This window comes from Rutilus rutilus (assembly GCF_951802725.1).
Source record: "Rutilus rutilus genome assembly, chromosome: 23".
Classification (NCBI taxonomy): Eukaryota; Metazoa; Chordata; class Actinopteri; order Cypriniformes; family Leuciscidae; genus Rutilus; species Rutilus rutilus.
The window spans coordinates 2074814-2097987 of NC_140233.1; the positions used below are offsets into that span (position 1 = coordinate 2074814).

The 23174-nt window shown below is 38.5% G+C and overlaps 2 protein-coding genes across 6 annotated transcripts; one reads left to right on the forward strand and one right to left on the reverse strand.

Moving 5' to 3' along the window:
- Positions 1-2290: 2290 nt before the first annotated feature.
- On the reverse strand, positions 2291-6133 carry LOC311282564 (uncharacterized protein). Its single transcript, XM_084396380.1, has 4 exons — positions 5909-6133; positions 3681-3791; positions 3546-3599; positions 2291-3270 (listed from the first exon to the last, which is right to left on the reverse strand). The coding sequence occupies exons 1-4, from the start codon at positions 6042-6044 to the stop codon at positions 3155-3157; spliced, it is 417 nt and encodes a 138-aa protein (XP_084252506.1). The 5' UTR covers positions 6045-6133; the 3' UTR covers positions 2291-3154.
- A 1479-nt stretch (positions 6134-7612) lies between these two features.
- On the forward strand, positions 7613-23011 carry LOC311283474 (uncharacterized protein). Of its 5 annotated transcripts, XM_084397900.1 has the most exons (11): positions 7613-7757; positions 8377-8414; positions 8581-8636; positions 8797-8922; positions 9770-9837; positions 13744-13848; positions 14132-14250; positions 14340-14423; positions 16134-16210; positions 17260-17373; positions 22507-23011. In XM_084397900.1, coding segments are annotated over exons 2-11 (936 nt in total). In that variant the 5' UTR covers positions 7613-7757; positions 8377-8413; the 3' UTR covers positions 22693-23011. The 5 variants fall into 5 exon arrangements, with proteins under 5 accessions (XP_084254026.1, XP_084254027.1, XP_084254028.1 ...); XM_084397901.1 differs by lacking the exon at positions 14340-14423; XM_084397902.1 differs by lacking the exon at positions 8797-8922 and having other exon boundaries at positions 7634-7757.
- The last annotated feature ends 163 nt before the right edge of the window (positions 23012-23174 follow it).

A 23174-nucleotide genomic window follows, 5' to 3' on the forward strand; every position in this document is an offset into this window, starting at 1 on the left:
TGACCTACCAATTCTGGCTGATGTTCTCGGGATTCCCGATGAGATTGAGATATTGACCGGTACAGTGACATGATGCAAAGGTTTGGTCAGGACAAAACTCCGTGCTGGACTATATAATCTGAATGTAGATAAAGTTTCAACAAAAAAAACAAATGTCCTCCTTTATAATTGTTACAAAAAACACTCTATAAAAACACGACTCTTTTTATGCAATGACTATCTTTGTCCTTTGGTGTGAGGTTTTGTCCTATGGTATGACTATAAAACAACAGAAAAAATACTTATTTTAAAATATCTTTTAAAAAAAGAGTCAAGTTTGGCATTAGGGGAGTTACAGTAATATCTCCTCTTAAATAGGTACAATTTCAAACAGTTTTGTAAGGTTGGCGAAAAAGTTTTATTGACATTCGTAGGGAAAAGTTTATCAGGTTCATCTATTCATGGTGAAAATGATTCTAATTAGGCTACTTTCATGTAAAATAAATATCACTTTAAGAAACTAATGTTTTAATAATGTGAACAATTCTGTTTTTTTTATGTTTTTTTAATATAATTTGTTAGTACTTTTTAAATATCACACCATAGGACACATTTACAGTAGCCTACTGTTGAGTGAAAACGTGAAAAAAATATGTGAAGTCATTGACAAAATGAGTGACCACGACTATTTTCTGAAACTGCGGTTTTCATACTCCATGTATTTTTTTCTTAAAAAGTTGTTTTCCAAAAAAAGTACTTTTTCTTGGCCATTTGTCAACTTAAACACTTTTTATGTGAAAAGATTTAAATGGGACAGCATGTGTGTTGTGTGTGAACCGGTTTAGGAGTTTTGGCTTGTATTCTAAAGCTGGCTGCGATATAAAGACCTGAATGGACTTGTTAATGTTAGAAGGTGTTCTCTCTCTCACTCTCTCTCTCTCCCTCCCCCTCTCTCTCTCCCTCTCTCTTCTGTTAATCAAATACGGTCAACATGAATACTACATGTTTTAATAGAAGTACGAAGGATTGTATTTGAATGTTGTTCAATTAATAATTCAAGTCAAATGCCGATCAGTCGAATCAAGTCCAACGCACCTATTGATATGAATTATACAAATATTTTTTTTTTAAGTTGCATCTGTAAAAAAAAGAAAGAAAAAAAAAGATGTATACTTGTGTAATGTAAAAAATTACATTTTTGTTGACCAACAACTTGGATATTTGAGTTGACTAAACTTAAAATTTTAAGGCAGCTCGAATGCTTTAAGTTAAAACATTTTTTTTTACAGTATTCTTTACATTTTTTTATTATATCGAGTAATCATAACTGAGATAACGTTAAAGCAAATTGAAATGGATGAAATTACTTATGTTTAGCCATTGAAAGCACAAAGAGAAAATTCTCACGTATTATTTAATAACTGTAAAAGAAAGGGCTATGCACAATATTTGCTTATGAATGTACAGAAATATACAGGAAATGCATGCATGTCAGAACCAAACTCTTAACTTTGTAAATCTTTATAAATTCATTATAAATTCTTTTTAGGAACTGTAAGGCCCGATATATTGGTCCAACGCCGGTTCGCCTATACACAGGGAAGGTTATCACGTGTTCTGTCCTCACTCATGCAAAGTATTGGTTGGTTAAATTTGTAATACATTAATCATATGTATTTACTCGTTATTCTCAACTCCATAAATGAAAGGTTTTAATAACATCTGTGCCTCACTAAAAGTGAGCGAATGTTTGACTATTGCTTTTAACTATTAAATGAACAATGTCAAAATCAGTTAGAATAATCTCATGTAACAATTTAATATTTCAGATATCAGAGATCAATTCCACAATCAATTCAAATATCTAGAACATGGTTATACATCGGTTACACCAAATAATCTTACCCAGCTTGTACCTGAGAGAGAAAGAGAGAAGAAGGGAGAGAGGGAGAGGGAGAGAGAGAGAGAGAGAGAGAGAGAGAGAGAGAGAGAGAGAGAGAGAGAGAGACCACCTGTCCAGCCAAAAAGAGCCCAGAGAGAGCGAAAACACCTTCCTTTATCCACTTTGACCAGGTGACATGGGATGGGGGAGACCACCCTCAAATGGCTTCTATCCAATTAGAGGGTGTTGGCCTTATCTGACCTTATCTCTGCTCTAAACTTCTATAAACCTTATTTCCTTTTATTTGATCTATCTGGATATGAGATATCTGTACCACTCACTTTGAGACATTTCAAATGACACCAAAAACATACCAGTCAATGATAAACATTCACATTAAGTAGTAAGCAACAGATCCGCACACCGAATAAGCTCCCATTCAAAAAACTTTTATTAGTGACGTTTCGGGCCTCACATGGCCCTTCCTCAGACTAACAGGAAGTGTACAAAACAGTTACCCCTTCTTAAAGTCTGTATCACGTGACCCCACCATCACACAAATTGGATACATCCATCAACATACATTGATATTTACATATTTATACATCGTGTCCAGCAAGGATTAATAATTATATATTAACATATTTACATATTGATTCCCCCTGTTAAATTGTTAAATTGTCTAACATACATTTTTTTCTATTCCAGTGTAAAAAACATATCAGATGGTACATCACACTTATTACATTATTTGTACAGAAAAAACTAAGAAATTCAAAGAGACTATATGTATTACCATTCATAAAGACTATCCGTACGTCAAGACAAAAAATTGACTTTTTTGTTGATTCTCTATGTTTTTTGTCTTGACGTACGGATAGTCTTTATGAATGGTAATACATATAGTCTCTTTGAATTTCTTAGTTTTTTCTGTACAAATAATGTACCTGGTGGTCCAGCACCCGTAGTGAAAATAAGATGTGCGTGATTTACTCCTGTGGAAACATTCACATTAAACCATGTTCTTGTGTGAGTTCTTAGTTGTTCCTGAGAGGAAGGGAGGTTGTATGGGTTGTATGGGGGATGTCGAATGTTAATTAGCCAGCAGGGCCATTTTGTCTCATAAACCAGGCCTCAACCAGTATTTTCAGTCTTACAGAACCGTTTTACATTAAGAGGCTGACTTCTTAAGAGAATATGAGAGTGAATGTTAATCGTGAATGTTAAAGATATGACACTTTAACTGATGACAGTATGAATATATATCTGTGGATTACGTGAGGCTGTACTGAACTATGATACACAACACTGCCACGGGTCAGTCTGTTGCATCAGAGCCAAATGGTCCATAGATTGAGTCCTGGGCAGTCCTTTATCTTCATCATCGTCATCTTCAAAGGAACTTGTTACTGTGAGAGATAACATGAAGCAAAGCAGAAGTTTACAGATTTGTTTGCCTGTCTATCGGTGCCTTTAATAATGTGAAGGATCAATAATAAAGGTATTTTACACTAATCATGATAAAGTTTCAATTTATATTGCCACAAAATGAAGCACAAAACTCATAAAAAAAGACAAAATGTCAACAGAAAAGGGCCTGATGTGTGTAAACGCTGTAATTTTCTTTTACAAAACCCCTGATAGAGAAAACAAGCATTTGTGGACTTTAGACTCTGAAACTGACCTTTTTTCTCGACCCCAGCAGAAGAAAACTTCATATATGTCCATGTATAGGAGCCTGAAATAAAAAGGTCAGTTAGTTTAAGACTATGAATAAATGCTTTTAATAATGTCAAATACTAGTGTAAATAATGCATACTTCCACGGCGCTCTGCGATAATATGATCCTCATGTTTAATGCCGTAGAAACCCAGTGTGTGATTCTTCTTCAGTGTCTTGCGATCATAGTAGACAAGTATTGTCTTTTCAACTGTGGAAGAAACGTAACAGCGAACACACGATATTACACACATTTATTTTTTCATTTATTTATTTGTGCATTTATTTATTTGCACTTTAATATCAAACCTAAAACTAACTTTCCTGCCCTATTTCAGCGGTCAAACGGCTCTGACGCCGCCTCAGATGTACAGTAGCAGCGCCTCAGATGTACAGTAAAGGCTCTGACACCGCCTCAGATGTACAGTAAAGGCTCTGACACCGCCTCAGATGTACAGTAAAGGCTCTGACACCGCCTCAGATGTACAGTAGCGGCGCCTCAGATGTACAGTAACGGCTCTGACGCCGCCTCAGATGTACAGTAACGGCTCTGACGCCGCCTCAGATGTACAGTAAAGGCTCTGACACCGCCTCAGATGTACAGTAGCGGCTCTGACGCCGCCTCAGATGTACAGTAACGGCTCTGACGCCGCCTCAGATGTACAGTAGCGGCTCTGACGCCGCCTCAGATGTACAGTAGCGGCTCTGACGCCGCCTCAGATGTACAGTAACGGCTCTGACGCCGCCTCAGATGTACAGTAGCGGCTCTGACGCCACCTCAGATGTACAGTAGCGGCTCTGACGCCGCCTCAGATGTACAGTAGCGGCTCTGACGCCACCTCAGATGTACAGTAGCGGCTCTGACGCCGCCTCAGATGTACAGTAACGGCTCTGACGCCGCCTCAGATGTACTGTAACGGCTCTGACGCCGCCTCAGATGTACTGTAACGGCTCTGACGCCGCCTCAGATGTACAGTAACGGCTCTGACGCCGCCTCAGATGTACAGTAGCGGCTCTGACGCCGCCTCAGATGTACAGTAGCGGCTCTGACGCCGCCTCAGAAGTACAGTTACGGCTCTGACGCCGCCTCAGATGTACAGTAGCAGCTCTGACGCCGCCTCAGATGTACTGTAACGGCTCTGACGCCGCCTCAGATGTACAGTAGCGGCTCTGACGCCGCCTCAGATGTACAGTAAAGGCTCTGACGCCGCCTCAGATGTACTGTAACGGCTCTGACGCCGCCTCAGAAGTACAGTAGCGGCTCTGATGCCGCCTCAGATGTACAGTAGCTGCTAACTGTAGATCATCTACTCTGAGGAGAAAATAATCCGCAGATTGTGTAGCTACTGTCCTCAACAGTGTCAGTCAATGGTGGCACAGAGACCGCTTTCTGATGCTTGATTGGCACCTTCTCATTAGCATGTTGCGTCAAGGAAAAGTAAATACGGAGCTACATTAAAAAATGAATAACTTTCATTTATTTCATTTAACATAAAAAAATTATAATTTCCCCTATCATTCGTTTTATTTATTTAATTATTGTTCTCTTTACACATTTAATTATTTATTTATTTATGCAGGAATATGTGGATTTATGTATTTATTTGTGTAATTTTTGGCACATGTATTTCTTTATGTATTTATCGATGTACAATTGTATTTATTGTTTTCGCAGGTTTCGTCCTCCACATTTCTCAGGTGTAGCTGCTGGTCAAGAGCAGATATGCACTTTTTTCAAATCTAGGTTGTTTTGTCATGTTATGCTGCCATATCACTGTATTAACTGATACATATTTCCAGGTTTATTAAATCCGCACGCCCTGCCGCAATATTTTCATTGCCATCTGCAATAACGGTCTCACAAAGCCTAACATGCAGTTTATAAAAAGCTGATATTCTACAAGTTAAACTTTATCGGCAAGAGCAATTATTGTCAGAAAGAGAGTTTCTGGTGGCCAATAAAGAAGAAAATGGAATATAAACATTGTTGGTGTTTATTTACAATGTGGCAAATCCATAATGGCGGAGAAAATTAATCGTAAATGTAGGTTTTAATCGCAGTTTAGAATTCTAATCCCATATTTGTTAATCATATTTAAAATTAGGCCTAAGTGGTGCAACACAACTCGATATAAAATAAAGCCCATAGATCAACAAATCCTATAGCCTATTTTTAAACTGTTCTTAATTAACTGGTGCAACATGCAACCCTTAAATCTCAGGCTTCTCGTTAATAAGAGCTGAATCTACATTTAAATACAGATTTTCTTTGTTAACATCACAATCTACTTAGCTAATGCACACAGAAGACTGAAGTGTTGGACTTACGTTGGTCTTCAGGAATGAGTTTTCTCTTTAACTCCTGCACTGTGGTGTTCCTGAACTCCTCTTCTGAATTCGCCACAGAAACTGATATTCTCTCCAGTCTCTGTCTCCTATCTGAAAAGTATATCTGGAAACTCATGTTGCATGTGCTTGAACCTTTACTAAATTCCCTCAGGATGTGTAGGCTACTGATGACACTGTGGTAAGTTTCGTTTTCGCTGTTTAGTGTTGTATATGCAGCGCACAGAGAGGGGGCGCCATATTGAGCTAAAATCATTATTTGAAAATCTCTTTAAATAATCAAAAGTTATTTGTTAAATACGATACAAATGTATTATATAAATATCAACCGCTCAACCTCCGACATTAAGTCTATAAATAAAATGGACAGAGGAAGCTTTCTGGGGCGCAGAACAGAAAAAAGCCTATAATAAATTTTTATCACTGGAAGTCTTGATGTTAATCAACATTTAACATGGTTGTCTGGCTAAAGTGATTAACTGACACAGATAAACAGGAGAAGGAACACAGGTATCGTTGATCAGGTACTTTATTGAACAGGTAGTGGATCGGACGAACAGGCAAAAATCTTAAATTCAAAATGTTTTTTCGAAAAAAAACTTTTTTCAAAATCTTGTCGATAGGCTATATTTATAGCCTACTGTGTTCTGCCTAAACATATGGGTCAAATATACAATAAGTAGGCCTATATAGCCTAGATAGAATATATCGCTATTTAAACTTAGTGTAAATATAGCCACTGCCCACATTTATAGCCTACCAAGTGATGGTTTTGATCTGCTGATGAATAATGAAATGTTAAATGTAAATGTTAAATGTTTTTATATCATGGAGCGGCAGGTATAGGCCTATATATACCTGTAAACTCGACCAGGACAGTTTCTTTTCCTATTACCTCCGTATAATCTATAATAACGCAGTGTTTAATGTAGCGCTGCTTTCTTTATGTAAACTATAGCTCTGCTGTTCCGCAACGAGCGCATTTACGAACTACTTCTTGTAAGTGTAAATGCTGGAAATAAACAGAGAGACTGACAGATATTTGAAAATCTTCAATACAATTAAACATTTCAACTAAACAGTTAGGCTAAATAATAAATTAAATAATGTTAAATTCCCCCCTGTGGTGTAAATCCAGCTTTGTTTATGTGTCTACCGGTATGTGGTGTTTTTAATACGCTTTAAGACACACCATGTGTACATTCATAATTAAACAGAATTGCTGAGTATTTCCTCCTTCTTCCAGCTCTTTGTTAACTCTTCTTTTCTCATTTGTATTCTGATGACATTGAACATATTGTTAATGCAATTTGTAGGCTAGTCTGTATTCAAAGTTGTACATCATAAACATGTCATCTCTGTGAGTTTTGCGAAATAAATAAATAAATAAAACTACACAAACACTGAAAAATGAATTTGGGTAGAAAACATTACATAAAAAGTACTTTATTTTTAGTGTACACATTAAATTAGCAACATTTCACCAACAAGCCATCTTGATTAACTACTACTTTACAAACATACTTTCTCACCTCACTGCTGTTTAATTTGTAATAATCTAAAATATTATTTACAAAAATAAATGAATCTTATTTTTTTTTTCCAGAGTTTTACTTTAAATAATGTAAAACATAGTCCTTCTGTACAGTATAGAGTGTGTCCTGCAGGGGGCGACAGTCACTCGCCGATTCTCATTAATCACTTTCTGCTGAAGAAGAACATCAGCATAATAACAATAAGAATAATCATCAGGTGCCAAGATGAACTGATTAATATTAAAACGAGTACAGTCACACTTCTGATTTTACAACCGACATCAAACTTTGACGAGGTATATTCATATAGTATTTGTAAACTGTGTGAAGTAATAATAGGCGTTAATGCAGCCGCTGTAGAAACGTAATTTAATTCCGCCCGCACGCGTAATAATCATATAATTATATTAATAACATAATTATCACTTTACTTTAAACATTTACTGATGTATAAGATCAAAAGTTGAATCTGTTAATATTAATGTGAACTAACATGAACATTTTATGAACAAATATTAAATGCTGTAAAAACGTTAGTTGTTAGTAAATGTATTAAGTAATGTAAAACAATGAAATCTTGTTGTAAAGTGTTAGCACATGAATGTACGGTGAATTCATGTAAATATTAGTTCTTCAAAAGTGGCAAAATCATCTTTTAATGTGTTAAATTCACCGCAGTAACTTTAGTTTACAGAATACCACAGATAACTCAGTATAATCGTGTAATCTCTGTATTATCATCCCTCATCATCAGATAAAATAAACGTAAAGAAAAATAATGAAGCTTCTTACACGATCTGAAGATTATTAATGTATGATAGTGACAGTATGTTAATTGCTGTTAGTGAAGTCAGCGTTATGCTGATGTTGATCTTCAGGATATAACTGTAATAAAACCATATTTTTCTCCTCAAGCTGCAGTTTACAGAGCGAGAGGATCCAGATCATCATCAGTGAGTGTCTGAACTCTTCATATCAACATCAGATGAGTTATGAGTGACAGATCAATGTGTTCCAGTGGCGGACAGGAAGTGATGTGATTGTGAACGTGGCGGACAGGAAGTGATGTGATTGTGAACGTGGCGGACAGGAAGTGATGTGATTGTGAATGTGTTTCAGTGACGTACAGGGAGCTCAGCATCAGACAGATCTATGAGAGATACATCGGAACAGCTGTAAGAGCGCACACACACACACACACACACACACACACACACACACACACACACACACACACACACACACACACGCGCACGCACACACACACACTCCTCCTCCTTCTGCTTCAGTAGTGTGTGTTTTAGGCCCCTGATGCTCAGAGATCTTCATTCTCAGGCGCCGTATCGCAGAGTGAGAGTCGTGAGCAAACACCCCGTGTGTTACAGAGGAGATGCAGGACACACACACACTCATCACAGCGAGAGATCACAGGAACACAGAGACACACTGCTGTACCACAGGGTGAGACACACACACACACACACACACACACACACACACACACACACACACACACACACACACTCATCACAGCGAGAGATCACAGGAACACAGAGACACACTGCTGTACCACAGGGTGAGACACACACACACACACACACACACACACACACACACACTCATCACAGCGAGAGATCACAGGAACACAGAGACACACTGCTGTACCACAGGGTGAGACACACACACACACACACACACACACACACACACACACTCATCACAGTGAGAGATCACAGGAACACAGAGACACACTGCTGTACCACAGGGTGAGACACACACACGCACACACACACACACACACACACACACACATCACAGCGAGAGATCACAGGAACACAGAGACACACTGCTGTACCACAGGGTGAGACACACTCACACACACACACACACACACACACACTGATATTTATCTTAAGATGTTAGATCATGTCTCCACATCAGGAATATTAGATCAGTTAATAAAGCTCTATTATCAGAAGCACAAACATCTAAACATTCTTAAATCAAGACTCATTTACTGGAGAAGAGCAACGACTGGAGATATTAAGACTTGTTTTCTGAATCAGAAGAAAGTGAGTTTGTGCTTAAAGCAAGAATATGGCAGAGATTAGTTCTAGTTTTAAGCACAAACTCACTTTATTTGATGCATTTTCCAGTAAGCAAGACTTAATATCTTCAGTCGTTGTTCTTCTCCAGTAAATGTGTCTTGATTTAAGAATGTTTAGATGTTTGATCTGGAAAGTGAGACAGAAACACTGATGAGTGTGTGTGTGTGTGTGTGTGTGTGTGTGTGTGTGTGTGACTGTAGTTTCTCCAGCAGGAGGCGCTCTATTTCTGTAACACACAGCATGAGGATCGACCACAGGAACATCTAAGGTGACACACACACACACACACACACACACACACGCTGTCTGACCATCAGTCCATACACTTTAATTCTTCATTAATTATGTTTGTAATAGTGCTTGTGCAATAGTGTATATAAGCACACTCACTGCATTACAGTACTTTAACTCAAACACATACTGAAATTAATTTCTCATCAGAAAATAAAACCACAAAACTTCAGGAGAAATAATTGTAGATTTATGATCACAAACTCATGATTTCACAGACAGAATATACAGGCATGTTGTTTTACTATCATCCGACTATATACTTTTATAGTTTTTAAAAATATATTTGTTTTTATTTTCTGTTTTCATTTTAATTTTAGTTAAAGGTTTTGTAACTTTATTGTGTTTTTGCCGGTTTGAATTTTTTTTTTTAATATTTATTTTATAGTTTTGAACTTTTATTTCAGTTTTAGTGCTTCAACTTAAAGTTAATGAAAATGAGAAATGTTGCCTTGGCAAGTAACTTTACATTTCTTATATATTTTATTTTATTATTATTTATCCATATGATTCAATCTCCGAGAGTCATTTACCAGTGCTTTGGGAATCGGTTCGAGAGAATCACTGAGTCATTCAGAATGATTCATTAGCGAATTGGATATATTATATATATATATATATTATGTATAATAAACACACAACACAGTTATTAAACTCCTCTGTGTTCTGTGTGTGTGTGTGTGTGTGTGTGTGTGTGTGTGTGTGTGTGTGTGTGTGTGTGTGTTCTGGTCTGAGTTCAGCGGCGGCTCGTTTACGGCTGATAACAAGTAAATAATAATATTAAAGTGAATTCTGAAAATATAAAAATAAAAACGAATTCACAAATATAAATAAAAACTATAATAATATATAAATAACACATAAAAATAAATCCCAACTGAATATAATGAGTAAGATCGATAAGAGTGTATAAATATCTCTACCCGTGATGTGTAGAAGTATGATCATCTCACGTCTGCTGGTCTGTCTGGCCAGAGGTCAGAGGTCAGAGGTCAGCGTCCCGTGGCCCGACAGGCTCCAGAGAACTTTAAAGCCCGGCTGAACTCCTAAAACAAACAATCAAATTAGCGGTGGAGGAGAAGCTGAGGGCTTGGCCCGACTTACCCCGCATTAGCCACCGGACACCTTCGTCTCCGCAGAGCTCAGCGGCTTCATCACAGCTCACACACTGATCAAACTGTGTGTGTGTAGCAGCGCTTTACTCAGCGGCTTCATCACAGCTCACACACTGATTAAACTGTGTGTGTGTAGCAGCGCTTTACTCAGCGGCTTCATCACAGCTCACACACTGATTAAACTGTGTGTGTGTAGCAGCGCTTTACTCAGCGGCTTCATCACAGCTCACACACTGATTAAACTGTGTGTGTGTAGCAGCGCTTTACTCAGCGGCTTCATCACAGTCCACACACTGATCAAACTGTGTGTGTGTAGCAGCGCTTTACTCAGCGGCTCCTCACAGTCCACACACTGATTAAACTGTGTGTGTGTAGCAGCGCTTTACTCAGCGGCTTCATCACAGCTCACACACTGATTAAACTGTGTGTGTGTAGCAGCGCTTTACTCAGCGGCTTCATCACAGCTCACACACTGATTAAACTGTGTGTGTGTAGCAGCGCTTTACTCAGCGGCTTCATCACAGCTCACACACTGATTAAACTGTGTGTGTGTAGCAGCGCTTTACTCAGCGGCTCCTCAGGATCAGCACTGGTCCAAACACTTGTAATGAATCGCACAGAAGCGCTTACAGTTTTCCCTCATCAAACCAGTCATAATGCAGTATTTTATATTATATACATTTTTCTTATTTTATGTTTCTTATATTATGTTGAAAAATGATATATATATATCTGGGCCTCGAGTGTGTTCAAGTGTTTGCTTATTTGAAAGCTAAATAAAGATTTATTTTTTTAAAATAAGTAAATGACCTGTTAATATCTGTCTGACTCTCTTAAACAGGGGTGCAAACAGCGCGCTTTTCGGCGCCTCCCGCTTTTTTCACGTCAGTTTGGGTGACTTGTGTGAATCGTGCAGATCCGAAGAGTTTTTTTTAGGGGGGGGGGGGGGGGGGGGGGGGGGTCTGATTATAATTTAACCAACAGTAATTCTGGATTGCGTCCACCAACAAGTAAATAGGAAATAAGCGAATCAGAACACTGCGCGCCAAACCAGCAGTAGCTATGTGCGCAAGCGTGAACCACTAGTGTTTCTGTCTCACTCTGGATCTGCCACTGCATCACATTTCTCTCTGCGTGGCGTGGAGTGTCCGTTTTTATGTCGGCTCTCATGTTAACTGGTTAGAGCTTGTGTTAGAGCACAATGCCTGCGTGACACACACACTTCTCGAGCCGCGCCGAAACCGCGTGCTAGAAATAGAACCGCAACCGACGCCTATTTTTCACGCGACACGCAAGAGTGTTAGAAGTTTTCAGACAAAATAGAAGGCGCAAATACATATTAATAAATTACATTTTGATGCTTGAAAGTCTCTCGGTTTTGACAAATGCATATATAATTGTAATTTTAAAAAATAGGCCTAATTATCGATTTTCAAATATTGCCCCTGTCAATAGGCCTACAGAACGAAATATTCTGTAGCCTATTTTGCCGTCAATACTGCCGACGTTGTCTTTGCTGTATCAGGCTATATATATTATGTTTAACATCCAAATGTAGATGGTCTGTCGGCGCACAGAGCCACTCAGTCGCAGACAGCACGTGAAGTTCGTGAACACCGAATTCCCTTTTCTTTCTTATCTATTTGTGTTTGAACAGACATGTGCACGAAAAAATAAGCCAGTGTCCGTCTCAACGAGTTTCCCCGTAAACGCAGTCAAAATAAAACGGATGCGTGTCATTACCGGTATTAGATACGTGCATTCGTCTTAAAGGGACAGCACCCAATATACCTGCAGCTGTTTGTATCACCAAAGTTAATCAAACAACAAAAGAGAAAGAGCTTAATCACGTTTTGTCAAAAGATAAACTGTATTAATACTTAATACAGTTAATTTACCTGAAAAACATAAAGTACTGCTTTATTTCTCGTGTATTTGGGTTTTATTGTATTTATATTTGTATTTTGTTTATTAGTTTCTATGCAGATGCACTAGGCCTACCCTACACAATTACCCCAATCATCCTGGAATTATTAATTCTTTACAAAAAGAGCTATTCAAATCATCAGGTGAAATTGTTTTCAGGAAGTAGCAGTAAAGCAAGAAGAAGAAGTGCAAGATAGTTTTTCTAAATTTCATTTGACTCTATGTGCCTATAGGGGTGGGTTGGGGATGGTGGCAATGTAGTATCTGGATATTTGCCGCGGGACGAGGGCTTCGATTACCTCTCTCTTTTTTGACCATACATGTGTTTGCACCCCTGCTTAAAGCAACACTATGTAACATTTTTTACCTTAAAATAATGTTTCCAAAATGGTCTCAGTGGTTCATCAAGTCGTGACGGGGTGAGTCCTGCCTCCGCTCTGCAGCCCTATATCTGCTGTAACCTCACTCTGGAAGATTGCCACACCGGGTCGCGTTTCTGTAGTTCCAATGAGACAGAAGAAAACTACAAACTTGACTTGCTTTACGGCAAGTGTTACAATAGTCATTATTTAGCTTTTCTTCGTTTCTGATGTCGCAATACATCATACTTTCATGAAATCATGACAACATACTCTACCTTGTCTGTGGACATCGTTCATTCAAAGCCGGCGCTGGATAAACAAGCGAGTGTGTGTGTGACGGTAGGCTAAATTATTTACGACAGCGGTAATGGACAATTCCGCTTCCAACCTGTAGGGGGACTGAAGAGGAAAAGTTCCTTAATGTTGCTTTAATGAGCGCTTTAAAAACATAAACTAGATTATTTTCATGTCTGTATGCAGGAGTGGTGGTGCAGTGACCTCTCAGCCTGGGGTCAGAGGTCAAGGGTTACCCTGTCCTCCAGAAGAGGACGCACTGCTACAGGCCATCATGATCCTGGACCGAGAGTGAGCAGCACACACACACACACACACACACACACACACACACACACACCAGGAAAACTCTTGTTCATGTAAAGAATTAGGCGTAGTGATTAAAATCATTATTAATTAATGATCTGCATACATTCATGTTGGTTCTGTTCTGTTTACCCTAAGGGGGGTTATTGCTGCTCTTATCCATGCTAGGCGGCCCAGAACAGAACCAGACCGTCAGTCCAAACCGTATGCTAAATGTCAGTCGTATTTGATGATAGTGGTGCTGACAGAACTGTTGATGTGTGATCAGGGCTGATGGTGATGGTGTCAGATCCAGATCCAGGTTCCGATCCAGGTTCCGATCCAGATCGCCCCGAGTCCCCAAACACCAGCAGGACATCAGCGCCACTCGCCCCGAGAGCCAGCCAGGTCAGCTTATAACTCACCCGTCACTACATTATACTTCCCTTCCCTTGTCTTCACAGATTTAAATGACTCAGATTCTCTAATTTCTTCAGCTTTTCTGTCGCCTGGCTGTCTATCAGAACACCTGATGCTACCAGACGGTTTTAGGAAGTTTATAAATCCCTCTCCAGAGCAAGGTTATCATCATTCACTAAATAAAATTAAACAAATATTTGATTTCAATTAATTGCAGAGGCGACATTTGTAAATATTGTAATATATAAATAATAAAAAATTAAATAAAAGTGTTCATATACATTCACATCCCTGCTGAAACAGATGAACTTAAACCAAAGTATCTGGACACGTTTATGATTCGTAGAAATATTTGGGCTCTTTCTCATCCGGGCAGCTTCAGTTCTTCAGGTTAGCTGGTTTAATTGGACGCGTCCAGTCACGGGACGTCCCAGTTAAGGGTCTTTTTTTAGCCTGTGAACTTTAAAGTCATTATTTATTTGGTGTTAAGAGGGTTGGCTCACAACAGGCCTGTGTTTTGTTCCCATCATCATCACTCATACAGGAGGAATGTGTCGCCTCACTTTTACAGACACAATAAAACCTGAGCCAACAGAAGCCGTTTCTTCTGCCGCGGCGCTCATTAACGCACACATGAAAGCAGGGAATGTCCACAGACGTCGGGATTGTGCTGGGATGCAGGTCCGGATCAAGCAAAACATCATGTTAGCATGTGGAGATATATATATATATATATATATATGAAGAGTTCAGATGCAAAAGCCTGTAAGTGCCATCTGAAATTTTCTTCTAGAATGATCATTTTTATCAAGCTTGTATATTTAAGTTCAGTAATTTCACTTAAATGGCAATGCAAATTACCTATGAATTGTCATTTAAGTGAAATTACTGAACTTAAATATACGAGCTTGATAAAAATGATCATTCTAGAAGAAAATTTCAGATGGCACTTACAGGCTTTTGCATCTGAACTCTTCATATATATATATATAGAGAGAGAGAGAGAGAGATACCAATTAAATTACTAAAAATATTACACAGAGTAGAGGTTACCTGATCATTTAGGCTTACAAATTAAAGGTATGTAATTAATAAGTTACTCATTATTACAGTGGAAAAAACAAAACAAATTTTTTTTTTTTCTACCTAATCGAACTCTTTAAATAGTTTCTAACAGATAATGTTTCAAATATGCTTTAAATGTATATAAATTTGAATCTTTACTATTAAGAATGTGCACCTTTCCAACTAAAATAATACATACAATACTTAAAATAATAAATCTTAAAATTAAGTCAAAAGTTGTGATCATCGCAAATTATCGCATAAATATTCAGTGGTAGTTTAATGTGGATGAATTTGCTGTTTCTAATCAGGCACATTTATTTTTTGTGTGTGTGTGGACAAATACATTCATGACTTTAATATTTGATATTTTTGAATGATTTGATCTACAATAATCACTGCTTCCAAACAGGTTTCCCAAACGCTCCCCGTCTTCCAGCGCTCAGCTTGAGTCAGAAGCAAGACTATAAAAATATTTTATAATTGCATTCTATTCAATCAAATTAAAACATAAATAAAAAACAGAAATAAACATCATGCTTTTCAGTTGCACCTTGAAAACCCTGGAATCGGATTGAACTTTCTTTGTGCCGTCATAGAGAGAAACATCTCAAACTCGGGAACGCAAACATAAACACGCTTCTCCGACGTGGATGATGTTCGACAATTCATGTATACAAGGATGGCTCTGATGTTGTTTATGACGGATTCTTTTTTCTTGTCTGCTCAGTTAGACATTTAAAGATTTGGAGTTTTAAGAGCAACTGTTTCTCCTGATGTTCTTCACTGTCTCACTGTGACTGCAGAGATACTCAGGCCATCCGGTGATCTCCCTGGAGGACCCAAAGAAGAGTCTCCACACGCGTCGGCATCAGCCAGCAAGGTATCGATCGCTTCTGCTCACACATACTGAGCCTGAACAATTCTGTCATCACTTGTGATCAACTTCCACCGTGTCCTAACCAGTCGCGATGCCATAAGATTACAGCAGCATGCAGTTTGTCTGTCCACAAAATAAAATGGGCAACAAAAACCCCAGCCAATCAGAAGAGTGTGTGGGCGGAGTCTCTCAGCAAGCGCACTGCACTGGCAACCAAATCAATCACAAATCACAGCCAATCAGAAGAGTGTGTGGGTGGAGTCTGTCTGTAGTCGCAACCAAATCAATCACAAATCACAGCCAATCAGAAGAGCGTGTGGGCGGAGTCTCTCTGTAAGCGCACTGCACTCGCAACCAAATCAATCACAAATCACAGCCAATCAGAAGAGTGTGTGGGCGGAGTCTCTCTGTAGTCGCAACCAAATCAATCCAAAATCACAGCCAATCAGAAGAGTGTGTGGGCGGAGTCTCTCTGCAAACGCACTGCACTCGCAACCAAATGCACAAGTACATAATGAAATTCATACATATTACACCAATTTAACATTATTAAAATACATACTGAGTGACTGAAACAATCTTTGCCATAGAATACACTCGTTTGTTCACAGTTTGTTATAAACGTTCATGTGCTGGTGCTTCTAACAAACTAGAAACCAACACCTGTGATGTGGCGTTACACAACCCAAGAACCCTAACAGAGAAAAACTGATTCTTGATATGCTCAGAAATCAATAATAAATGCTCAGAGGGAGGCAATCTCCATTTCCGCCTGTACAATTGTTCCGCCATTTTGAAATTTCCTAAAAACGTACTTTTTCAAAACTCCGCCTAGGTCGTTGGTCCGATCTACCCCAAAATTGGCACACATCAGCCAAGGACAGTGCTTGGCAGAAAGCCATCAAAAGAATTTTGATTAGTCAAAGCATTGGCATAGTTATACACTAATTAAGGATGCCCATTTTTACGAGTTGACTGAGCGGCTAAACGCAATGTCTAAGCTTAACCAAACTTGAAGCACAAAGTAATGGAATAAATCTCCTGTGTTGCAGATATTTTTCTCCGACCTGGATGTGATTCCCGGTTTGGGCGGAGACCCGGAGGAGCCGACAGTGGAAGAACAGTGCGATCAGGCCATCAAAAACAGAGCTCAGGACATCGAGAAGGTGCGTTCGCCATGTTTTATATGATTCCTCACTTCCCTTTTGAGTTTCGAAAACAGAAAACTAAACGTGAGCTACAGTCAAACCACAATATATATCAGACGCCTTCAACATTTCTCACATTATCACAGATCATTCGCTATAGTTTAGAAAACGGTAATAAAATATGAGCAGAACTCAGTTGATATTTGACTGGTTTTGTCCGTCCTTCTGTTAGACTGTCTCACACATGAATTATGTTGAATATCTGTCAGCTGTTAAATTTAACTACACAATTAGATAATACCAGTTTAGCTCAACCAATCACCAAGCAATGCTTCATTGTGTTCAGTCTGTGTGTAAAAAGAGCATTAGCAATTAAAGAAAACACACTTCAGCAAAACATGATCAGCTCAAAGTGTCTGGATCATTTATGGTCTCAGATGTTACTGGTAGTCTCTGTATGAAGAATTATTGGATATAATATGTCACAGTTTACTTTATTTTGCTCTCCTCACTTACAGAAATGAACTATAGTGTCCTGATCACACTAGTGAAACAATATCTGGTGTCTGAATAATATTTGGTTTGACTGTACAACACACCACATCTCGTGAGCTGGGAATGATTGTGCTCAGACTTCATCCATCACTCCAGTGGTCCTCAACGACACACATCCACCCGGCCCTGTTAGACCCTCAGTGATAAAATGCCTCCTAATATTCCCTAATGTGTTCCAGCCCTCAAATAATTGCCCCCCGTCCAGTGATTGCGACAGACCTCCGCTTGTTCGGAGTGTGTGTTTGAGCACGACGCTTCACTTGCTGCCACAGTTGTGTGTTTTATTTGTAATGTGTCACAGACCATTGCTTTCCCAGTGTGTTGTACAGTTCGGTCTCCTGTTTGTGTGGTCCTGTTATCAGACCTCCACATCACGTCTTTCTCTCTCTCCGATTGGGCCTTCCACGCCAAACAAAAGCACACCGGGGTCAGACCTTTCCTCCCTTTAACAAACCTTCCCAGCATGCACTGGTAAATATCACCACTATAAATACAGATCCTCTCTGGGGTGGAGAACTTCCTCTGTTCGTCGCGAACACAAGCTTTTGTTTTCTTTTTTATGTCATTGTTTTATTATAATTACTTGTGGCTTTACTTTGGGGTTTACAAGATCCTGTAATGCCACAAGAAATGATTGTAATTTAAGCTGAGTGTCTATTATCGCTGGTGATTCAGCTGTTTCGAAGAGACAGAGAATGACGTAATTCGGGTGAAAATACAATCAGTGTCTCACACTGGAGGAGAGAGAGCTGTGGAAACATGATGTAGACTAGCACAGATGAAGCGTCAGGGTCACACACACTACCTGACGAAAGCTCTGGATCGGTGAGATTTGTCTCTTTGTTTTTAAAAGAAGTCTCTTCTGCTCATCAAGGCTGCGTTTATTTGATCGAAAATACAAAAAAAGAAACAGTAATATTGTTAAATATCATGACAATTTAAAATGACTGTTTTCTATTTTAATGTTTATATGTAAAATGTAATTTATTCCTGTGATCAAAGCTGAATGTTCAGCATCATTACTCTAGTCTTCAGTGTCACATGATCCTTCACAAATCACTCTAATATGATGATCTGATGATCAAGAAACATTTATGATTATTATCAAGTGTTTTAAACAGTTGTGTACAATTTTATTTCAGGATTCTTTGATGAATAGAAAGTTGAAAAGAACAGCATTTATCTGAAATAGAAATCTTTTGTAAAATGAAACACAATCGTTAAAAAGTTTGGGGTCGGTAAGAATTTATTATTTTATTTTTTGGGGGGGAAAGAAATAAAATAAATCAATACTTTTATTCATCAAGAATGCATTAAGTTGATCAAAAGTGACAGTAAAGACATTTATAATGTTACAAAAGATTCTATTTCAAATTTATTTTCTTTCTATTCATCAAAGAATCAAAGAAAAAAAATGGTAAATAACTGTTTTCAACATTGATAATCATAAATGTAAAAAAAATATAAAAAATAATAATATAATAATAATAATAATATTTTATATATATATATATATATATATATATATATATATATATATATATATATATATATATATATATATATATATATATGTATGTATATATTAAATGCAGTCTTGGTGAGCAGAAGAGACTTCTTTTAAAAACATTACAAATCTCACATATCCAAACTTTTGACTGATAGTGCATGTGCCAATCTCTGATTCTAAGAGCTCTGACAGCAGACGAGCTTCAGGACGCTCACTCCCACACACACACACACACACACACACACACGTTTGCCAGAGGGACATGAAACCTCCCGACGCTCTTTGAGCTTCTGAGAACTCGGCAGGATTTGGCGTTTTGAATGCGGTCATGTGCCAGAACACCGAAACCCGCTGGATTTGCGTTGGGATGTGGGAAGTGTAATAACTCTTCAGACATCGCCACAGGCTCCCAGAACAACGTCCTCTAATTGAGTCTGAAGCCGTAACTGGCAGACGGGTGGAAACCTGCTCATTACGTGCTTGTGGGAATCTCCAGCGTTTAACCAAGTTGAGACAAGTAACTACACGTTCCCTTGGGTTAGTGAGAGATGTTTGCTTAGGTAGACCTATTCTATATATTTCTATATAGAATATCATTATCAAGCAGAATAATGCACTGTTCAAGCCTTGAACATTCAACTTAAAAATGACCGCATTCACTTTAAGATAAGATAATTGGTCTCAAACCCTGAATTTCTTTCGTTTTCCTGTCATGTCTTCTCTTTCTCAGGCGTTTTGTTCTTCTTGGCTCATCTTTGAGTGAGCCCAGAACTCCTTCAATCTCTGCGCTGTTTTTAAACTGGACCCGAGCGCCTGAACGCTGTGGATAAGAGGAACCAGACCTCGTCCACTTCAGTAATCTGAACGCTTCTGCTTTTCCTCTGGCGTTCAGATGAACCCGCGACAGAGTCCTCAACCTAAACGCTGAATAAATGGCCATTTCCGGTCCTGAGCGGCTCTGATTAGACTTAACCTTTGAACCTAAACCTCTATCTTAGAAGGGTTTGTGTACCAGAGCAGGTTTATGTTTATCCTCCTCGCTTCCTTTTCTCTTGTTTATTTCCATCCATAGTTTTGTGTTCAAACAGACAGATTCTCTCTCTCTCTCTCTAGGAATTATCATTAAAAACTGGGGTTGAATTTCCAGCAAAAATAACCAGTCACACAGTCTGGTTCCTCTAATGCTCCCGAATAAACGTGAGCATTTTCTCCGGTTTATATTGTTTCTCTGAGGGAATATCCTCGACTGGCTCGAGCTCAGATGTCAGAAGAGCTCCAGGGTGATCGTGTGGAATTATTCATCTCTAGACCCAAAAGCTCTTGATTATAAAGCGGTTTCTGAGATGTGGCTCAAATCTGCGGATGCTTTATGATGTTGGTCAAAGAAAAAAAATGGAGGTTTTTTTCTGTTAAAAGATGATTTCACATTCAATATAAGTTCAGCTCCATCAACAGCATTTGTGTCAGAACATAATTAGCACTCAGCCCTTCGTTTTCTCTTTTATTTGATATTTTTAGTCTTAATTGCTCTTTTAGTGGTGGGACTACACTGCAAAAAAAATGATATTTTTGCCTTGTATCTTGATTTAGATATTGGTCCTGGAAAACATTTACTGGAGATTGAAGCAGCAAAAAAAAAATCATCAAAAAGTAGCAAGTTTAAACTTAAAATATGAAGAGACATATGACCTTAATTCAAAGGGAAACCAAGTTTATCTCTCTGACTCCATTGGCAGATATCTGTTCTTGTTTCACGCACAAACTCAGAAACAAGACTTAAAATCTTCAGTCATTTTGCTTCTCCAGTAAATTTATCTTGATGAATGTTTAGATTTGTGCTGGAAACCGAGACAGAAATGTAGTGTGCTTAACTTCTTGTGAACCTCTGGTATTGTAATTGCAACCCAATCCTCTGAGAAAATGTAACTATTTTACAAGGTGGTGATTTCATATGAATTTAAATTATGCGAATATTCTAAAATGTAAGATAAAAAAAAAAAAAAAAAAGCATGAATCTGCACCCCTAAACCTGACTGCTAATGGGGCGTGAGCAGATCATACAATTTGGACAAAAATGAGATTGTACGAAACCATCTAAAGTGGCCACCAGTTCGCCAAAGCGGAAACAAGTTTTGAATCGCCATGAGATTGTGTTGCCAATTCCCGTGAATGGAGTTTACTAATATAACAGTGTTTAATAGATGGTTGTGGGTAAGTTCATCAAGAAGATGAAGTATGGTATCTAACTTCACACAGACAAGCAAGTGATTCTGAACAATATTCACATATTTAAACCAAGAGATGAGTCGAAGTTGATAGAGCTAAACCGAAACCTGAAAGGATGTGTTAATGTGCAGTTATGTGCATGAACTCCAGACCTTTCCTACAGCACAGATCAAATAAAAGCCGATCGCACCTCGTCCACTGGTCTTGGACGTCACACTCGGGACATGTGCAGGGCATAATAAACCTTTTAAGCACGTCTTTAAACTCGGGGAGAATTTGTTGGCCTTTAAAGTCTGGTGTGAAATAACTTTGCAGTTCTAACTAGCTTCAACACTTCTCCTGCCTCTAGGTCTCCATGCAAACACACTGTCACACACCTGTTACTGGACATTTTCCCATAGTCTCTGGCCTCCAAACGCACGGCTGTTAAGTTTACAGCCAAATGACTTACTCGCCGGAGGTCAAAGTGTCGTATAGTACACAGAGAGACTGCTTTGTCAAGCTCTTAAGAAGCAATGCTCATGTTAGAGAAACCAGAGAGATCTCCTGCCAACAAACAGTTTGTCCCGTTTATCATTTTCATAGATCAGCTAAATAGTCTTAAATAGACTTGCACAGAACAAGCAACCAATGAATTTCCCAGAAAGCTCCCTAAATTTCCCCAAATTTTTATTCACCTACAACAAATGTTACCATATTTACATCTATTCCAATGAATCCCCACTGATTCTCAACCACAATTGCAGAAATGTCTCCAGACCCGACTAATTCTCCAGACAAGTAATAATCTGATTTATCGTTTTTAAAGTACCTCACTTTAAGAGCTCAGATGAGTCCAACAGCTGTTCGTCTTTTCCCAGTTGTACAAACAGGACTGCGAGACTTTGGGAATGGTGGTGAAGATGCTTGTGTCCAAGGACCCAACTCTGGAACAGAAGCTCCTGACAGCGCTGAAACAGAACCTGGTGGACATCAGGGAGAAATGCTTGGAAAACCTCAGCCAGTTCATCTCTGAGGTGAATGCACTGCTCAAACCAAATCCATAACCTGATAAACAAGTGCTTTATCACGCTCCCTCAACTCAGATAAACACACCACATGCTAGTAGTGTTTGTCTGGTTTTTACCACCCTAGTTGAAATGTTATTCAGCACAGCTACATGTCTTAAGCTTTTAATGTTTTTATTGTGTTTAAGTATCCACGTGCTGATTTCCAAATACTACTCGTACTTGTTTGGCAGTTTAGTTCTACTTCTCATGTTTTCATCTCCAAAAAATCTTAAAATTTTGCAGTTTTGCTGTTACTTGATATAGTTTTGAAAAGAATGTTTAAGCATTTTTGCAATTAAAGTGTTGTTATTTCCTCAGTGTTTGTTTTTAACAGTGTTTTTTAGCTTACCTTTGTCACAGTATATATATATATATATAGGTTTAGAATGTTTATAACATATATACATATGTGTAAGATATTTAAAAGCTTTAAAAAGCGCACTCATGGTACAAGGCAATAAAAAAACGTGATGCAATGG